This window comes from Nomascus leucogenys, chromosome 7b (assembly GCF_006542625.1).
Source record: "Nomascus leucogenys isolate Asia chromosome 7b, Asia_NLE_v1, whole genome shotgun sequence".
Taxonomy (NCBI): domain Eukaryota; kingdom Metazoa; phylum Chordata; class Mammalia; order Primates; family Hylobatidae; genus Nomascus; species Nomascus leucogenys.
This window is the reverse complement of record NC_044387.1, coordinates 89,240,829-89,260,979: the sequence shown is the minus strand read 5'-3', so window position 1 is coordinate 89,260,979 and position 20,151 is coordinate 89,240,829. Positions and strand designations below refer to the sequence as shown.

At 41.2% G+C, this 20,151-nt stretch overlaps 1 protein-coding gene and 1 non-coding gene across 8 annotated transcripts in view; both read right to left on the bottom strand.

Annotated features, from left to right (window-relative positions):
* The window catches only part of PALLD (palladin, cytoskeletal associated protein), a 434,220-nt gene that overhangs the window by 39,302 nt on the left and 374,767 nt on the right, over positions 1-20,151 (bottom strand). For 4 of the 7 annotated variants that reach the window (XM_030816308.1, XM_030816309.1, XM_030816310.1 and 1 more), the window contains one exon: positions 10,771-11,442. The exons of the other annotated variants lie outside the window; for them this stretch is intronic. In XM_030816308.1, the coding sequence (XP_030672168.1) occupies positions 10,771-11,442 (672 nt within the window). The remainder of the gene's footprint in view (positions 1-10,770; positions 11,443-20,151) is intronic. 7 annotated transcript variants of the gene reach the window in all.
* LOC115836234 lies at positions 3,746-3,850 on the bottom strand. Its single transcript, XR_004031200.1, has one exon. It is a non-coding gene; the product is annotated as a U6 spliceosomal RNA (small nuclear RNA).

Genomic DNA, 20,151 nt, shown 5'->3' with positions numbered 1-20,151 from the left:
CCTGGGTGACAGAGCAAGACTCCATCTAAAAAAAAACCACACACACACACACACACACACACACAATAAACAACAAAAACTTTACTGCCAAAGCATCAAGGCACTGTATGCCTCATGTCACTTCACTGATACAGTAGAAAGCACAAGTAAGGCTAAGAATGTACCTAAACACTGGGTTCACCATTTCACCCACCAGTGCTGGGAACAAAACAGTCACTAAGTATGCAGCAGAAACTCTGAGGATCCTGTAAAGACTCTGCCACTGTCCCTCCTAAGTCACGATGCCATGCACTCCAGAGGCCTGTGCTCCTGGTCTTCCCAACAGCCGTTCTTTCCTCTTGGCCACTCCCCTTTGTTTCCTTGCTGAATTTTTCCTAATTTTGCTGAGTGTTCACCATTCAATGTGCTTATAGAAATGTTATCCCCCTCCCCAGACTCAGGGGGTAATTAATGTACGCCAATTTAAATGGTCTCAATCGCCTCGAGAGTGATTAGTTTGGCCAAAGGCATGAGATACAGCCTGGGCCAATGAGACTGGGGGAGTGAGAGGGTGGAGGTGCTCTAGTTAAAATTCTCTCATCTCTGAAAAGAAACAGAAGGAAGAAATGCCCCTCTTCTTTCACTGGATATCACTGTGTCAGAAATGCAATGTCAAAAGCGGCATTGTTCACTCCATAACTGTAAGAGGAGAACCCATATGTGCCAATGATGACAGACTGAAAAGATGGAGAGTACCTGGGCCCTGATAATGTTTTGGGGACACTGTCTTAACCTACCATGGAAATGCCCTACCCCAGACTTGTTTAATAAGTCAATAAACCCTGTGCATGGAATCTCCTTGTAGTTGAGTCTCCTGATACCTACAGTGGAAAATATGCTAACTGATTAAAACCTGCTGTTCTAGGTTTGTCCCTTTTAGTCATTTGCCCTGAAGTTCAAATAAGGTAACACTAGACTTTACAAACTGATTTTGATATTTAGGGAGACCCTGAGACAGTAAGAACCATAGGAATTATTTATAACTTCAATTTCTAGTACCATGCAATCCTTTAACAAACACGTGCATAGTTTGCTAGTTTTCCTGAGCCTGGAACCTCTCTCCCCTCCTACTCCTTTATCTGGGGTTATCATCAGTCTTCAGCTTAATGACTCCTTGGAAAAGATGTCCCTGACTAAGCCTGTCCCATTAATTGTTTTCTTGATAGCATCTATCATGTTTGTTTTCTTGATAGCATCTATCACTCTACTATTGTTTTTTCATATTGTCTCTCCCTTACCATGGCTCCTTTGTTAATCACAGTGCTGTTAACAGACACTCAAATAATATTTCTGAAATGAGTGAATGGATGTACTGTCTATCTCTACTTCTGATTTCTCTCTCCCCTCCCCTCCTCAGTCAAGAAAACTTGTGCCAGAGCCATGTGAAATCAGACCATATGTAAAAAGTCAGGCTCAGGACAAGTAAAAATTATACAATTTTGGAAGTGAAGTTCTCTGCATTTGACTACAGCCTTACATCTGAGAACTAGAAGAGCTAGGTTTTGAAGTCATCTTAAAGGCAAACTGAAGACAGCCCGCTCTCTGTTACATCAGCAAGGACTGGGAACACACACGTTCCCATTATTACTGTAAGCCTGTGCGATGTAAACCATTGCACAACTATGTGCTGATGAGCAGCCTTCGATGACAGAAGGCACCACTGCGTTTCTGCAGGTAGACTACACTGAGAGCTGTGTTCTCAGCACAAATGAGAAAGAAAGGGGGGACAGGGGGACCATCAAGGTCAGAACAGGTCATCTCAATCGGAGGAGCAGAGAACTGGTTTTTAAAAGTCAGCCACAAGTTCCCTTGGACGAGAAAATACCTGTCTATTCACTGTAGAATAAGTCCTGTTCCTTGGGAAGCATTTCTCAGTATATTTGACTCTTAAAGGGACTTAGAACAACTGCTCTGGAACATTCCATAGAGTTGTCACCTTGGTTTGTGTCCCTGCCACAAGGGTAATTTATCCTTTCAAAGGGTACAATTACAATTAGTCTTTGGCTCAAGTAAAAACTGATTATTCTACTTTTTTTTTTTTTTTTTTTGAGATGGAGTCTCACTCTGTTGCCTAGGCTGGAGTGCAGTGGCACCATCTCGGCTCACTGCAATCTCTGCCTCCCGGGTTCAAGCAGTTCTCCTGCCTCAACCTCCTGAGTAGCTAGGATTACAGGCATGCGCCACCACGCCTGGCTAATTTTTGTATTTTTAGTAGAGACGGGGTTTCAACATGTTGGTCAGGCTGGTCTTGAACTCCTGACCTCGTGATCTGCCCGCCTCAGCCTCCCAAAGTGCTGGGATTACAGGCATGGGCCACCATACCCAGCCTCTATCTTTTAATAAGTCACTTCCCTCAACATATCAAGATTACCAGTATTAACGGCAGTTAGTTAATTCCTAATTTCCCACAATGTTAAAGACATTTTCCTCTTTACTTACAAATTTAAGGTACTCATGTTTTCTTGGTTCTAAACAATTAGCACAGAAATAAAAATCAATCAGCTGAAATATGTTTTTTCTTTTTATAGACTGGGTTTTACTCTGTCGCCCAGGCTGGAATGCAGTGGTGTGATCACAGCTCCCTGCAGCCTTGACATCCTAGGAGGCTCAAGCAGTCCTCCTGCGTCATCCTCCAAGTAGCTGGGACCACAAGTGCATACCACTGTGCCTGGCTAAATGTCCATTTCTTGTAGGGATAGGTTCTCCCTATGTTGCCCAGGCTGGTCTCAAACTCTTGGGCTCAAGTGATCCTCCTGCTTTGGCCTTTCAAAGAGCTGGGATTACAGGCGTGAGCCACTGTTCCAGCCAAAAGATATTTAAAAATGTCTAATAGTGATTAGACAAATATTTATTGAGCATCTAGCAGGGCCCAGTGCTAGGCCAATACATCAATACAAACCCGTTAAGCCTAGAAAAAAAGAGTTGGTTTCTAAGGTAAGTGATTGTTAATGCCTGATGACATCATGGAATTCTATGTATTATTAAGATTTTATGCATAAAAATGAAAATATATTTAAAAAACCAAAAGCTTCATCATGATAGTCTCAACACTAATAGTTTTTGCTTCTTAGTACATGTAATTCAAATTAGTATATTGAAGAACTGTAACATTAATTGCTTATATCTTCCTTTACTGATCTTTCTTATCTGTTTTTCCACAAAGATAAATGGGAGAAAATTAGAATTTGGACTAATGTATGTTTGTACATACATACATAGGTGGTGATGGAACTGTAGGTTCTTTACCCAAATAGTTAGGTCCTGGAAGAGGACAATTTATAGCAATGGTGACACATGCATTATTTGGTGCCTTGTAGATAGCATGTACAAATACTTGCCTCCATAGTTGGAATGATCATCACAATCTACTACACAGTTTATATTGCATTCATCCTTGAAGGCTATGAAAATTAGATCCTGAACCTAGAGTTAGCTGTTAGGCCACCTCTGCCTCCTACTGAAATGCATGTGTCCAGCCTATCAAAGATTCTCTTCAACAAGCATGAGCTCCATGACATATTACATTGCAAATCTGACTTTTTGCAAATGTACGTGACTGGAGACATGCCAATCTTAGCAGTCAGTGCTTGAAATTGAAACTTGAGGGGGAATAAGAAAAGATTCCAGTGGGCAATTATTTACAATGATTAATATTTGAACATTTTTAACTTACAAAAATGGCAGTTTCATAGAGGCTATATGGTTTAAAAATACAGAGTACTTCATGACTTTGTGTGTCATCCTTGCATAGAGGCCATGCTAATCTTCTCTGTATCATTCCAATTTTAGTATTCACACTGCCAAAGCAAGCACTCAGCATTATTTAAGTGAGATGGCAAAGACCCCCCCCACATCCTAAAGGATGGTCCTTGATCACAAAGGCTAATAACCAAGTTGGGGAATAAGTTAAGGAACAAACCATGTGGTACCAATTCTAGATGCAATGGGAATAAAAAAGAAACAGAAAACAGTGCTGGCTAGAATGACTGCAGAAGACTCCATGAAAGAGGCAAGTTATAAGCCCTTGAAAGATGACAAGGATGTAGACAAGTAGCGTGGAGAAGAAGAAGAAATTCAGAGTCAACATGAATAAAGAAACAGACGTGGGAACCTGTTTCTTTGTTTGTTTTGTTTTAACCACTTAAAAGCTGTGTGGTTTGGGCTAGTGACCCAATGACCATATGTCTCAGTTTCCTCCTTTGTAAAATGTGGGTATTAACAGCTTGTATCTCATGGGATCACGGGGTAAACTACATGAACTAATGTGTACTAAACACTTAGAACAGCGCCTGGTGTAGTAAGAGTGGATCTGAAGTGGCAAACAGAAAATACTCAGGATGGAAGTAAGTCACAGAGACAAGATTGGCTGAGATAAACAGAATGGAAGAGGGGAAGGAGTTTAAAAAGATGCCAAGAATTCTTGACCAGAATTTCCAAGAATGTGCAAATAACCCTTACTGATTGCCTTCTCAGTGTTCAACTCTGTTCTAGGTGCTAGAAATACCACGTTGAACTAGGTCACGATAGTTAGAAAAATTGTATTTTTATGGTGGATATGGCAGAAAGAGATAGAAGAATGTTCGAAGGCAAGACATATCAGGAGGTGGTAAACGCAATGAAAGGACAGAAGTATGAGTAGATGACTGTATCAGACAGTGTGGTCCATCAGACTTCTGAGGAGGTGACTCTACAGTGGTGGCCTAAACCATAGGAAGTGGCTGGCTATGTGAGACCTACAGGGAGAGCTTGGCAGTGCAGAGGTCCTATGACCGGAACCAGCCTGGCAGGGCCAACAGATGGGCACTGTGAACCCTGAGGAAAGAGGTATGGCATACAGTTTTCTCACACTTATTCTAATATGGAACCTCTTCTCTTTTTCAGAGCATCTCACTGGACCAATGTAATCCAGAAACACTTTACGAAATTGTGTTTAAAGCTGAGGACAGGGTTTAGGGGTAGCATGCAAGGTGAGAGTTAGAAATAAAAGTGGAGTATTTTGAAAGGGGAGGCCTGAGGAAAGAAAAGCAATTATAAGTTTTGAGGGAAAAATTTGGCAACTGAGTTTGTTTTCCTATAAAACTAATGCTATGTTAGAGTTTAATGTAAGATGGTTGTAGTTCTGCTCCCTGAAGTGGCACCTTCTTTTGATAAATGAAGAGTAGCAACTCATTAGGAAATAAAAAGAGTGGTGACAAAGAGGTGATCTCCTTTTTTTGATGGTTTGCATAATTAAAAAAAATAAAATAGTATTCAAAGTTAGTAGTTACCAAAACCAGAAATCTTCACAAAAATCTATACTCAGAGGCAAACCTTAACCAATAAACAATTCGTAACAGGCCTCCTGCACTAAATACTTCATTGTATACACACTCAGCCCAATTGTACAAAAAACATTACTGATCTGTTTACTCCAGCTTTAACAGTAAGTCATTTGTCATTTAAAAATAATATTCATGTGGTTAGGATAAAAACATCTCAAACATATACGCAAGCGTCTGGAAGGTAAAGTTTTCCAGATTCGATCACCACGAAATCCCAAGAGGTCTCTTTTTTTGGCTACTGAATAATCTTGAAAGCATCCTTCCCTTGATATGCTATTGCAGGTCAATTCTGTGAGCAGATTTCAGAAACTCAAATTTCCAGAGCACAATACTGATGTAAGAGATAAGGTGCCAGAATCAACCAGAGAATTTAACTATTACAAGTCCTCTTATTCTACTCTTCTCACATTCAGTGAAATCTGATGGTAACTAAATTCCACAAAATTTCAGAGTGAGCAAACTCATTAACATGTTGGCATTTAAATATCACTTATATTCAAGAATGTAATGCATTAATATCTAAAAGAGCCCAAGATATACAAACTGAGTTTTTGTATATCAATTCTATTTTCCTTTTACTGAATTTTATGGTGAAGCAAAGGCTGTTAAAGTACAAAAGATGGGTACCTTAAGCTCATAAAGGAAAATAGATAACTTTATTCTAATATCAAATTCTCACATTATATTTTGGGTTCTTTAAAAAAGAAAATGACAAAGGCACATGGGTCACTTTTTTTTTTTTTTTTTTTTTTTTTTTTGAGACAGAGTTTTGCTCTGTCATGAGGCTGGAATGCAATGGCGCAATCTCAGCTCACTGCAACCTCCACCCGCTGCGTTCAAGCGAGTCCCCTGCCTCAGCCCTCCTGAATAGCTGGGACTACAGGCGTGCACCACCACGCCTGGCTAATTTTTTGTATTTTAGTAGAGATGGGGTTTCACCATGTTGGCCAGGATGGTCTCGATCTCCTGACCTCGTGATCCACTGGCCTCGGGTTACTTCTGTTCATTCATTCTGTACAACTTGGTACACAGCCGTACAGGTCTGATTTTGAGCTGCCCCAGGGGCAGAGACATTTCAACAGAATAACCCAGTCGCAGCAGATCCTGGAGGCCTCGCCTACTAATTTGTTGGTAAATACTTGCCCAGGATTGGATACAACTTGATAAGATACTGGATCCTAATGAGCCCAGTAATAACACCTCCAACCCCTTCAGGTCAGAGAATGAAAAGCCACTCACTATCTGTTTCCTAAAAAATAGGAGAAAGATAGGTATGATGAGATGTCTGCAAAGTACATTGCAGCTTGTACCTGTTGGATTCTTTTTCACTGGTTACTATCTAACCACCATCTTGACTTGAAAACTGTTTAAAATGCCCTGTGTCATGAATCTTAAAGTACAACTAAATTTGTTACAAAGTTTTCCTTGACTCGGGGGATTCTGATTTGCTGCTTCTACAACAGTTTTCTTTAATCAAGAAATGTTAGACATTGGAGTTATTCGAGATGAACCTAAGTCGCGCTATTCTCTCCTTGCTCAGGCATTTCTTCCAGAACCCTGGGAAATCCCGTCACCTCTTGAGTAACAATGATGACAGTGTCCCCACCTACCCGTTTCCTATCAGGGAGAAAGAGAGGACAATGAGATAATGTCCATAAGGAGCTGTGGGCCTATATAATATAAGCTGTCATTAGTACATCTGTGTAAAAGCTCTTATTGACACATGCTCTTCTTTGTGACAAACATGGGGCAACATTTCAAACCAAAGCCCTGCTTATATAAAACAGGCAGTTAAAAGCATACAACATTGTGGCACTGTGGCTATGTGGCACTCCCTTATGAGCACAGATTCCAAGAATGTGAAGATGGCAAAAGAAACAGTGCCAGTCTGGTTCCAGGGATGGGTCTGATCTGATTCACCCTTCAGACTTAGTGTGGCCGCTCAGAGACCAGCAGAGCAGAACTGCCACACTATGCCTGTTGGCACTGCCAAATCTTCTGGGTTTCTTCCATGTCTTAGGGCTTATTTACTATGTGGAGAAACATGGTTACAGCAATGGAGGCTGTAACACCAACTTACCAGCAATAGTGAGGGGAGTAGAATACATTAATTTTATAAAAGTGCAAACAGATACCTCTAAGGCATGCTCTCCTTACTGCCTCCATCTAAAAGAGTTTGTCAACTTAATATTTGTATCTGTCGACAGCTTTGTGCAGGGCAATATTTTCTTTGCCAGTGACCCCAGTAAATTTGGGGAAGATGTAGCATAAAGGAAGAAAGGCATTTGAGGAACTGTATGTATAGAAGTTCCCCAGACCGCAGTCAACCTCTCTCCAGCTCACAGAACAGCATGCAGTTGGTTGACTGTGGTCTGGGGAACTTCTATACATACAGTTCCTCAAATGCCTTTCTTCTCCAAATTTACTGTCTTTTGCCTCGGTTTTGTGGTTTATCACTGACATCCATGACCTTTGTTCCCTGCTTTGACCTCTGCTACCCAAACATATGAGAAACAGAACCTTATCTCCACCAACTGTTTAGAAACAGTACTTACTAACCTTCCTGTCTACAGGTGAAAATAAGAACAGTGTGAAACAAACAGAATACAACAGCAAGTATACAAGTGATGATTAAGAAAACTAAGAGGGGCTGGGCACAATGGCTCAGGCCTGTAATCCCAGCACTTTGAGAGGCCAAGGCAGGCGGATCACCTGAGGTCAGAAGTTTGAGACCAGCCTGGCCATCATGGTGAAACCCCATCTCTACTAAAAATACAAAAACTAAACAGGTGTGGTGGCTCACACCTGTAATCCCATCCATTTAGGTGGCTGAGGCATGAATTGTTGGAACCCAGAGGCGGAGGTGGCAGTGAGCTGCAATTGCACCACTGCATTCCAGCCTGGACAACAGAACAAGACTACTGCCTCAGAAAAAAGAAAAGAAAAGAAAACTAAGATATTAGAAAAACAAGGCAAGTGAAAAAAACCTAACGAATTTCTACTTCATTGCGTTATATATAATCAGTCTATTTGTTGGTACTTGATATATATGGCAAAACCATCCAGCTAAAGAAATAACACTTATAAGTGAAACTGAATATATATATCTTACGATAACTTGGCAGTTCCTGCAAGTTCCAGGATGCCAAAGTCATGTCAGCCCTGATAGGGACACTCAGTCTTTGGCAAATTATTTGGATTATGATGATAAACAAAAATAGTAACATTTTTGTTTTTAATTCAGAATGCAAATGACAGATCCCATAGTATGCCAGAGGAAAAACATGTTTCAAAAGACACATTTGTCAAACCAAAATAATGAATTCTTCAAGTGTGTGTGATTTAGCAACACGAAAATTCCTTGAGGACAAAACGGTAACCACATAATAAAGGCTTACTGAGCAGGCACGGAGCTAAAAATCTGTAGTCTGGTATTGCCACTTCGATGTCACAGCACTTAACTATCTTTGGGTGGTTTTCCATGGCCACAAAATCAGCATGACTTCTCCATTAATTTTTAAGAAATGGCAGGAATGACTGGACTCTTGTGGTAACAATTATAAGCTATTTTGACTCCATAAAATGAGTCACTGTGATAGATGGTGACAAGAAGTACTCCTATTACTTGAGGTAAGCCCTCAAAACTGCTTATCTTCTTAAGGTTTCAAAGTCACTGATCAGCACAAACTGCTGTTTCTACTAAAAATGATAAATGACACAATCATCACCACCTTTGAAAAACTAATCTTTGATCAAATTCTATATGAGAAATATTAGAACAGATTATTTACACAGTACTCCTCTTCCTGGGGAGCAAGACTTGGTACCCTTTAATGAGAGAGGATGAAAAAGTGTCATGCAACAAATTCTGGCTCTTTGGGTCTAATAGCTTCTTTGTACCAAGATAATACACTTCCTTTTCTAACAGCTAAATAAAAGCTCAAAGAGAAAAAGCAGGGGAGAAAGACAAAGGTTCTTCTCAGACAAGTTGACTGACAACTTTTAACAGAAGTCCATTATCACATCATTACTATATTTGGCTCCTTTATTGGACTTGTTTCTTTACATATTCATTTGACTGTGTTTCGTCCAATAAGGATTTGAGAAGAAGCTAGATTTCAAATTCATGTAATCAACATTTAGGAAGTGCCCAACAAAAGAAGCACTGCTAACTGAAGCTGCCTGGTACACTTTTGTCGAGGCCCGACATAGCAATGCTTGCCTTTAAGGTGGCATTAGTGTATCCTAGCAATAGAACACTTTTATAGATGAATGAAAATAACTTGAATTCTAAGATCTTCTCCTTCTTACTCTTTAGTAGAGTTTCCTTCTTTTTCTCTCTGAACAATACTATGCTTCTGGCAAACTCTGAAGTAGGATTTCAGCAGGAAGAGTTGAGATATGGGTGCTGGCTTAACTTTTGCGAGCACTTCCTCATTTTTGAAATCTTCAGTAAAATGAGTAAGTACTACCGTTTACTCATTTTACTCTTCAACCAAACATGCCAAACACCTGTACTGTATTTTTTTTGAGGATTTTACTGTACTTCTGTAGGTGTTATTTATCCTCAAAGATTTTCCATTTTAAAGACCTCATAGGGCTGCCACATCATCACTGTGATGTAAGGAGAGACATATTAGATCACCTGCAAGCAGAGATAGAGGAGGCACGTAATGTATCTCGAGATCACAGGCCAGGGACAAAACTGGCATCATAATTTCTCCACTAGGTTGCATACACCCTCATTTATCTACATCAGAACATAAAGACATCTACGTGCTTTTGCCCCCTTCCAGTCAATCACTAGATTTACACAAACGCTTATTTCTTAAATCTGTTAATTTGGGTTTTTCAAAAACACTAAGTATATACTTAATAACCAAACTCCTTCACATCCATTGTAATGCTGGCATGAAATATTATAATAAAACACCTAGTTTGGTGGTGAGAGCATGGATTCACGTCTCCGTTTAGTGGCTATGTGACTCTGGGCAATTTATTTAACTCCTAGACTCCTCATTAGTTAACTGGGGCAATGCTACCTCTTAGGAATGTTGTATCAAATGAAATAATACATGCGAGTTGCTTAGCACAGTGCTCAATAAATGGTAGCTAAGGCCCCCCCTCGTCATAATGATTGAGAGGGCACTGCATAGATTTTGAATAGTTCCTGATGAGAATCTCATATTAATTCAGACGAAAAAGTTCTGATTTTGATAATGTTAAGTGGCTACGCAAGTATCACTGAGTCAAATTGCCCTTAAGAATTTTTACATCGCACGGAGGGAAATGTGTGAAATGCTACTGGGGCGCTCTGGGTTGCAGGCTGATGGGAGCGCGTGTATGTGGGAGTCCCAGGACGACCCGAGGCGGAGGGGCAGGGAGGTGGAGGACTGCGGCGGTTACTCACGCGGGGGTGACACCCTTGGGCAGCCCCAGGGCGTTGACGGCTGCCGGCGGCGGCTGCGAGGGCAGCAGAGCGCTGAGGAAGGCCGCGGGCGTCTGGCTGTGGCCGAAGCGGGTGGCAGGCGACGAGCAGTGGGACGCCTGCCCCGGGCTCGGGAGCGGCGGTGGTGGCGGCGGCAGTGGGAACACGTCGGGCACCGGGAAGGCAGCAGTAGGGCTGAAGACCGGGGGCGGCGGGGGCGGGGGCGACGGGGAGGAGGAGCCCCACGGGGCGTCGGGCTCGGTGCCGAAGGGCTGCGCGAAGGGCGGCACGGGCGCGCGGCCGAACTGCCTCGGCGTCGGGGACATGGGCGACGGGAGGCTGGACGAGCTGGGGCTGGAGGCCGGCGTGCCGTGGCCCGACGCGGGCCCGAGGTTCTGCGCGGCGATGAACTGCTTGGGGCGCGCGTAGTTGAAGGAGCCGGAGGACTGCATGGCGGGGGCGGAGCGGGAGGCCAGCGCGCTCATGGGCTCCGGGGACGCGGGCGGCGTGCAGGCCGCGAGCTCGGGGAAGGCGGGCGGCGGTGGGAAGGGGGGCGAGGGCGGCGCGCTGCGCGGGGCTGGCGGAGGCTGCCGAGCGCCGGCCTCCTGCTCCAGTCGGATTTGGTTCTGGAGTTGCTGGATCTTCAGAGGGTCCCTGGGGGGAGAGAGAGAAGCGACACCTTCAGAGCGGGAACGGCCAGGAACGTGCATTCCAGGAGTGAGCTCAGCTTGTGAGCATCGCTTGGCACTTAGGCCAGCTACAGAGAACACCCAGGGAACGGGCACACGTTAGCAGCCCGAAGTGTGGTGCCAGCAGTTCATTCCGGACCAAGCGCTAAGTCAGTAAAGTATGCTCGCCCATTTCACTGTCTCATTTAGTTTCACATAAGGTGATCCCAACCAGTTTACAAATCCTGATGGAAATTTTGTCTGACTTCCAGGAGCCATATTTTGTTTTTAACGGATCAAGAAATATTAAGAGAAAAACGTTTCGACATCAGTTCTCAGTCCTCTCATTCGTAGCCAATTTTTGGTAAAAGAATTCTATCAAAATGAGAAAGTTAAAAGCAAAAAAAAAAAAAAACCACTTGGTTGAAGTTATATTTGGCAGATTTAGGTTAGTCCAATTTGCCTACTTCAGTGCTGTCAACTCTACATTCAATAAATACCACAGGTGGATTTTTAAAAAAATTTACTTTCATCTCTACATTTGTCCCCTAAGAAAGTCTTTATGCAAAATTTTAGTAGTAAACTAATTGCCAATTTCTTACACAAACCTTAATGCACACTGATACTGTATGTTATTTCAAACACATGTAAACAAGTGACATCTATAACAGGTAGGTGTTCAATAAACAATAGCAAAATATTTTATAGTAATGTATATTTAATTCCCCCAAATATTTACCATTGAGAAGAGATAGTTCAAATTTTTATTTCTGAAATAAGAGTAAGCAGCTAGCAATGATCTAATATCTCACTCTTTGACTCAAACTTTGCTGTACATCCAGGATGTTTTCCTTTATTCACATGAGGTAAACATAGGGATAGCTGTCAAAAGAAACTTCAACAGAAGGTGGCACTGTAACAAGCAGATAAAACAAGTATCTATGAATAGACAATAAACCTTTTAAAACTAAAAATCAGACCCCAAAACTTTCTTATCCATAGGCAAAAATCAAGCCTTCAGAGACTCAGCAATACAAAGAATTGAAGCGGCCAATAAAAAGTGAAAAAATATCTAGGTCTTTTCGCAAGTATCATGAGCTGTGGGAACATCAGCAAGTTCTAAACTCTGTCCTGTGTCTTCTGTTCCCTTCTATAATTATCCAGTAAAGTGATTACACTTAAGTCCATGAGAAGACAAAGACACACTTTCTTGGGAACTGAAAAGTGTAATGAGGAGATGGTTCTATGTTCTTAATATGTACAGAGCATCAAATACTTGAACAGCAAAGAACTTTGTGGGGTCCTATTGAACTTGAGTATTTTAAAAGTAGCCATGTCACTGCTGGGATTCACCATTGCCCTGAAGTTCCAGATGTCTGTGTGGTTTGGGTAGACCGTCCAGCACATGTGCTCTGGCATTCATTCATTTAGAACTGGCCCAGGAATAGAACTCATAAAAACCACCCACTAGCTCTAAAATCCATTATCCAGCACTCTCCATTCCGAGTCCCCAGATGCTTCATCTCCCTGCCTTTGCTGTCTCTCTTACATTTCCTCACTAGGGCAACATGCATCCCAGTCCCAGGATGTTTATCATCAACACTCTTCCACACCCTTCAGCTGACCTCTGCATCTGGATTGGAAGCCATCTGTGTGGCTCTTCTCAAAGGCGCTGCTCCCCTACTCTGTGAGCCCACCTGGGCTCACGATGGCCAAAGCCACAGCTGTGTTTTAAGTATTTTAGGCTTGGCCTGGCATCAGCAAATTGCTGTGTGTGGTGGCTCTGCTGAAGTAGCTACAGACATCATATCACGCTTTGTACTTGATGTGAGGATTCCCTGGCCCCAGGATTAGGGAGTGACTCTTGAGAGCCAGTCTTCAAAGAAACCAGGGCAGGAAAGCCCAGACCAGGACTATATTGGTTCGAAACTTCTCCATGGGTCAGCCTATTCATTCGGGCATTAAAAAGAACCACCATGTTTGCTAACCCAAGTGGGCTTAAAGCTGTGGAAGTGCTACCTTTAGTATGAAGTGACAGTTTAAGAAATTATTAATGTAGCATTTCACAAGAAATGAATGGGCATTCTAGTGATTTGGCTGCTAGTATATACTGTGGTGAAGAACTTTGCTAGAGTTTTGACTTCCCATTTTTCAGTGGTTCAGTGAGGCATGAAGAATATAATATGCAGGGACTGGAGGGGGTGGGGAAAAGGAGCACAAAAACATTTATTTTGAATTTTAAAGTGTCTGACTTTATTTCTGTGCAAATGATAATCTTTTAAATACTTGAGTTAAATGGATTTCATATCTAGACTGTGATGTGATGAAATGCACAATTTTACCATTTTCTTCTTCCTCATTAAGCTATTTTTAGAAAAGTTGATTTTCACAGAGATAAAAAGGCCAAAAGAATGAAAGGTACCAGAAAGGCAAGGTTGCCTATAGCTTTTGGAAATTACTTAGAAGTTATTTGTCATAAGAAATTCATTACTTCTTTAGTTTCTCCATTTTTTTTTCTGCTGTCTTTTCTCTGAAAAAAAGAAACTGAACTTTTTGGAAATACTATGTATTTCCAAATAGTATGACAAGTTAAGGGTTCTAGATGGCCCTAGTTGCAAATGTACTTTGAGTATCATTTGTTTAAATCTTTGGTCTTGCACAAGTAATTCATCAAATTTCTCCCAGCTTTTTTCCCCTCTCCCCACCATACCCCTAATTCAAAAAATCTAAGCAATTCCCCACTCTTGCCCATCCTTCAATTCTAAAAGTTTTGATACTGAAGGAAAGGAGACTGTCTAGACCTGTCACAGTCTACTTACACATGGGAAGACTGGTTTTAAGTAACACTCAAGGCCACAGAGCAAGTTACCTGCAGAGCCAGGTTAGAACCTGTGTCTGTCCCTGCTCTTTTCACTACATCAGGCATGTAACATAAAAGGACCCTGACCTTCAATGTGACTTAAAAAAAAAATCTGTGACTATATTTTCCTTCTGAGGACTTTATTCACTTTTACACCTTACTGCAGCTGTAACATCGAGGGCCTTTAGGATCTGAATCATCAGTTAAGGTTTTAAATACATATTTAAGAATATATTTAAGAGTATTTGACTTCAAACTTGATTTCATGCTAACTCAATAGATTCCCCTCATACATTATAGAAAATAACTCCCCTACCCCAGTGGTTTGCACAAAGCTTTCAACAAGAATAATTTTACAGATGGTTGGATGGGGCAAAGATTTAGATTTGACAGAGATAAGGAGAGGTGTATGACCCAATTTATTTTCTAATTCAGTCATCTCTCCTGCTACTAGATTAAAGCCAAGTTCAGAAAAAGTTAACCACACTAAAAACAGTGTCCCAAGTGGCAGAATGGCACATGACAAAAAGGGCTAGAGTCACAGTTAGATCGAACTGGCTTGGAACCCCAGCTCAGCTGGCTACTAGCTTGTGGGGTCCTTGTGAGAATTAAATGAGCACAGTGCCTGGTTCAGAGTATGAGCTCAATAAATTATCTTTCGCAGCAGAAGAGAATCATGTCAATCCTGGTTACTTTACAAACCAGACCTTTTAAAACAGGAACAATGTTTTACTTACTGCAGGGGATGTTTCCCTTCAGCTATTTCCATTGCAAGTGGCTGGCAAGGGAACAGCAGTGGCAGGTGGGCAGATGGGGAACTGGAGATGGGGCTGTCATGAGACCAGCTAAGATGGCTGGTTTTAGCACTGCTCCTCCCGCTTCTCCTCAACACGAAGCCGTAGGGCACTTATCATGTGCCCAGCACTGGAGACACACACCAACCCTAGGAGGTAGGGATGGTTATCCCCATTTAAAAAATTCACCATCAGTTAATGAGGTCAAGTAATGTGTCCAAGGGCAGAACCTGGATGTGAAGGGCTGGCTGGCTCAGAAAGCCTGGTGCTACATCATTCTCTATAAAGTGCTCAGTAAACAAAAAAGGTTTGTTAAAATGTTGGCTATTATTACTACATATCACTTTTTCTCTGGGAAACTGCAACCCAAGTTTAAAATAAATGATGTGAAAGTAAACTTCTGGAAAACAACTTTTATGTAAATTGGAAATTCCTGGTATGTCTCTCTGGAGTAGTATCTGGATTGCAAGCAATTTATCCCCTGCTCATAATAATAAAGGTGGGGTATTCGTAATTGTCCAGAAAAACTCTTGAGATCACAAAGCTGAAAAACATTTGTGATCTATGAATAAATATGCTGTTGGTTTATATGCTTTCTTTCATATTTGATTGTGTGACAGAAGCCGTTGTATGAAGAGTTGCAAGACTGTACCCTCTGAACCATAAGCTCCTCTGGTCCTGATATTTATAAGCACTTTAAAGGTAAGGAGGGTAACTTTCGGCATCCTCACAGCACCTGGCCAAACACTAAACATGGGTGGACTCATCACTGTCAATGACAACAATGATATAAATTTCTTACTGCAATTTCTGTACCCCACTGGGTTCATCAGGCATATTCAGTACGACATTCCTATACTAGGAGGGTCCCATATTGGACTGGGAAATCTTAAGAATTTTCAAATGAAGGTAGGTAAGTGATTTAGGGGTAAGCTGGTAGGTGTTTCCACAATATATTCCCATCTGGCTAAGATTAGCTCAGTATCATATGCATGAGACTTCAATGTATCAATTCTGGGAATGTATAAAATAGAAAATAAAACTCCTACAAGGGCTTCCCACTCAGGTAGTACCGATTCAGTTCCATCTATAACTTTATTATAGTAATGCTTCAACTGTCTTTTAAAATTCTATTACTCATAGCTCAATTGATATCTTCATATCACAGAAGCTAAGTCCACTGCATGAAGGTCAATATCTAACAACTTGATTTGTTTAGCACTAACTTATGATTGCCCCTTAGGAAAAGGTATGTAAATCCCAATCTTAAGAATAATCATTTATTTACACAGTAAGGATTAATAAAAGACAAATGAGAATGTATTGCACTGGGCTTATGGGAGGTTGTGAGTGCAAAAATTAATTCAAATACATTCCCCTAAGGTTGGGGGAGAAGGCAGGGATAAAAATCTGGATTTTCTCCAAAGTACCATAAACAAAAAAATGCTAGAATTAAATTAAAATTGATTACTGCTTGGGAATACGTGTAAGTTTAAAATGTATTGCAAAAGGACATAGGTTTCTTTACAAAGCCCTGTTTTTTGACCTTTAATGCATTCTGAACCTTTTGTAAATTGTGCTGACTTTCCAAACAAAGCCAGAACTGAACACAATCACGGAGGAGGGCTCAAGGGAGAAGTGACCTGAGTGACATCAGCACATGACTTGAGGCTCTTTTAGAGAGCCTTTTCCTTTGAACTTAGAATAAGAGCCATATTTGGCTCTGCCACAGAAAAACAGTAGCTTTGTATGTCTTAATGCATAAAGTTGATCTCTATTTGAAGTCATTCCATGTACCGATAGAGAGAGAGAGAAGGAGCGATTGATGACCAATTCCTAATCCTCCTGGGAACTTCTCTGGAATATCAAAGGATGGCTGAGTCTCTCATGTAACATAAGGAATAGGAATGAGAGGTAGGGGAGATGGTGCTCTTCAAGGGTCAGTAGCAATGTGAACTGTTTCTCAGAAGTTGACTCCTGCCGCTGGCTCCCAGATGTTGAGATGTCTCATCTAGGAGGTGTGTGGAGATCCAACTCTCTGTGGGGTAAATGGTCACTTTGGCTCTGAGAGGGCTGCAGGATATGGTCCAAAGCATTTATAGCCCCACCAGAAGAGCAGGATTTGTAGCCTGACATAAATTGCATATGATAAGGGACAGGCTTTGCCAGTGCCTGCAGTTGTGATGTGCCTGAGGAATCTGACTAACACAGAACGCTGGGTGCTTCAGTCCCAGCCCCTTTTTGGGGGAGGAATCCAAAGTCAGCTTCTAAAAGAGTCAACTCTGCATCACAGTTAAATGCCCAAAATGATTTTCATTTCTGCTGATGCAAAGGCCAGTGAAAACAGCAGGAAGATATTAGTTGATTCTTATAAAAACTATGCTAATTTAGTGGACATTAAAAGGAATTAATACTGACTGTTCCTAATAGAAAATGTTTGGTTTTAATTCTTAACATAGACAAAGTACATTTTGAAGAAAAATCTGTTTTTCAACCTTTTTTTTTCAATGCTTGAAGCAAAATCAGTGATGTCATTTCTAATTGAAACACCAAAGAAAAGCTCCCTGTGAGACAGATGTTGAGAAACTTTAAGGTCTTAAGTATAAAATTTCTCTGAGATTTTGAAGAATTAGGGAAGAAAGGACAGACAGATATTTCACTTTCTGTCTTCCAATGAAATGACAAATTTGGCATATTTTAAGGTTTCATATGGTTAGTTTCCCCAACTTTTCATTTTCATTCATCATACAGTGGCTGGTGCCATCCCTTGTGTCAGTCCCATCATAGCTTATGCTTGCTGGGTTGAATACATCCAAAACAGTGGTATGCAGTCAGTATTTATAAGAGTCGATTACTACTAAGGGCAGAGTGTCATCTCTTTCCAAACAAATAACCATTATCTACTCCTCAAATGTCTTTACAAAAAATAGCAATCCTCCCACTTTGCTGAGCCCTCCATTTTCAGTATCTTCCTCTTTACTCACAGGGAAGTCACTCAATAAATATCTGCTGAATTGAAGTTAAATCCCTAGATTTCCATACAATATAAAACTCCCTGTTCCATCAAGCTGTATGGCATTCAGCAACACACAGTTGCATTTTCCTAAGGGAGTACTCTTGGAAATAAAGCCATTATCATGCAGGTTATTTACAAGTAAAAACATGGAGTCAGCCCAGTAGAGAAATGTTCAAATAGTGCAGCTCCTGCTCTGCCACGTTCTGTTTATGACTTTGGATACTTCATTTATCCTTTCTGGGGTAGTTTTTCAACTTTAAGGTCCTAATAAACTTTCAGATTTTATGACCTGTCCTCTTTAGCCCTGTAAGATTTAAACATTATAAAGAACCTAATTTCGAAGAAACTGGTAAACTTAGACAACTAAACAAGTCCAAGTATGGTACTTATTTGTGTGTGTGCATATATTAACCTTATGCATATGCTGTTTTCACACCTATTTCAACTGTTTTTGAAAAATGTATATATCAGTTTTTGGAAAACAGAAGATTTTAAAGGCATTCGAGAGGCAGATAAAAACAATTCCATGGTCAATCTTCTTACAAAAGGAAGAATACTTTATTCTGTGAATAATCTGTTCGGTGAATATTCTGTCAACTAACTGGCTAAAATTAATTGCATTTTTTTCTTAAGACAGATATACCTATAGATACATTCTACCCAGATCAAGACAAAAATAGCTTTTAGGTTTTGTGTGTCTCAAAATAGTTTCTATGGGGCTAGAGTTGGATGTGGTTCTGCTATAATGCTTTCCCTTAAAGGAAACATGGAAACTATTTCAGTGGGAAGTGGCCAATGTTCTGTTAATAACCCTTACCCCTCTTTCTGCCACAACTCTTTTGAATGTTTAGGCTTTGACATTTCATTCAAATATGAAGATAGGGTTGTGCTATGCTCAGCAGTCCTGTGGCTTTTCTCTGCCCTCATTCTTGATATCTCTGCAGCCTCTGACAGTGGGCTCACCCACGCCATCTTTCTTGAAGCACTCTTCTCCCTTGACATCACTAACACAACTCTCCTTGTTCTCCTACTTCTGGGACTGTGCCTTACTTCCTTCACTGGTTCTCCATCTCTCTAAATCTGGGTACCTTACCAAGATCTAAACTTTACGCTCCTCTTTGCACAAGGAGTCAGTCAGCTGCATCACTCTCGCTCCCTGATCTCTCTAACCCAGCCCTCAGTCCTGAATTCCATTATCCACTTCCATGTAACATAAATGTGCTACTTCACTTCAAACTTATGTCTAGACAGAGCTCCTCTCACCCTGATCTAACTTGTCTCCCTAAAATAATATCTGATATTTAAGATAGCCATAATTTGGCCTCAAATAGTCCTAACAGTCTTATCTCCAACTAATGCTGCTCTATCTCTACCTTTTCATTCTTCTAAGTTTGTTACTCTTATTGTTCCCCAAACTGATTTTGAGTTTTCCTTCCTGTTGGCCTCTTCTCACGCACTGCCCTCTTTTGGAAGGCCACCCCCAACAATTTCTCTCCATCCACTGTCTTCATCCTTTAGTGCCCATTTCAATGCCCATTTCTTCTTGAAGCCCTCCTAGTAACATCTAGCAGTTCTTACTCCCTCCTCCATACTACTCCAGCCCACAAGGCTGGCACGGCACTGTCAGTTTGGCAGTGGCATTATCATCTCACACACCAGCCCAGATTGCCCAGAACCAGACATGTTCTATCTTCTTGATTATTACAGTGTTTTGCACATAGATGTCACTTACTACCTGTCAAAAGATTGCCAGGCATCCTTTTGTGTGGAATACAGGAAAGGGAAATGCATCTGCTAATAAAGCAGATACATATGTATCAGAGCTCTTATAGTAACAGTACTTATATATTTCTGGCTTGTTAGTATCCAAAATGTGAAACTCCCAAACCTGAATGAGAGCTTTGTGAACCTGGTAATGCAGCTCCTAATTTGGCATCTGTGAGGCCCTCCATCATGTTCCAGGCAGTGGCAGCCTGTACCAGTGCCCATTTTCCATTTTATTTGGTTATCAGTCAAAAATGCAAT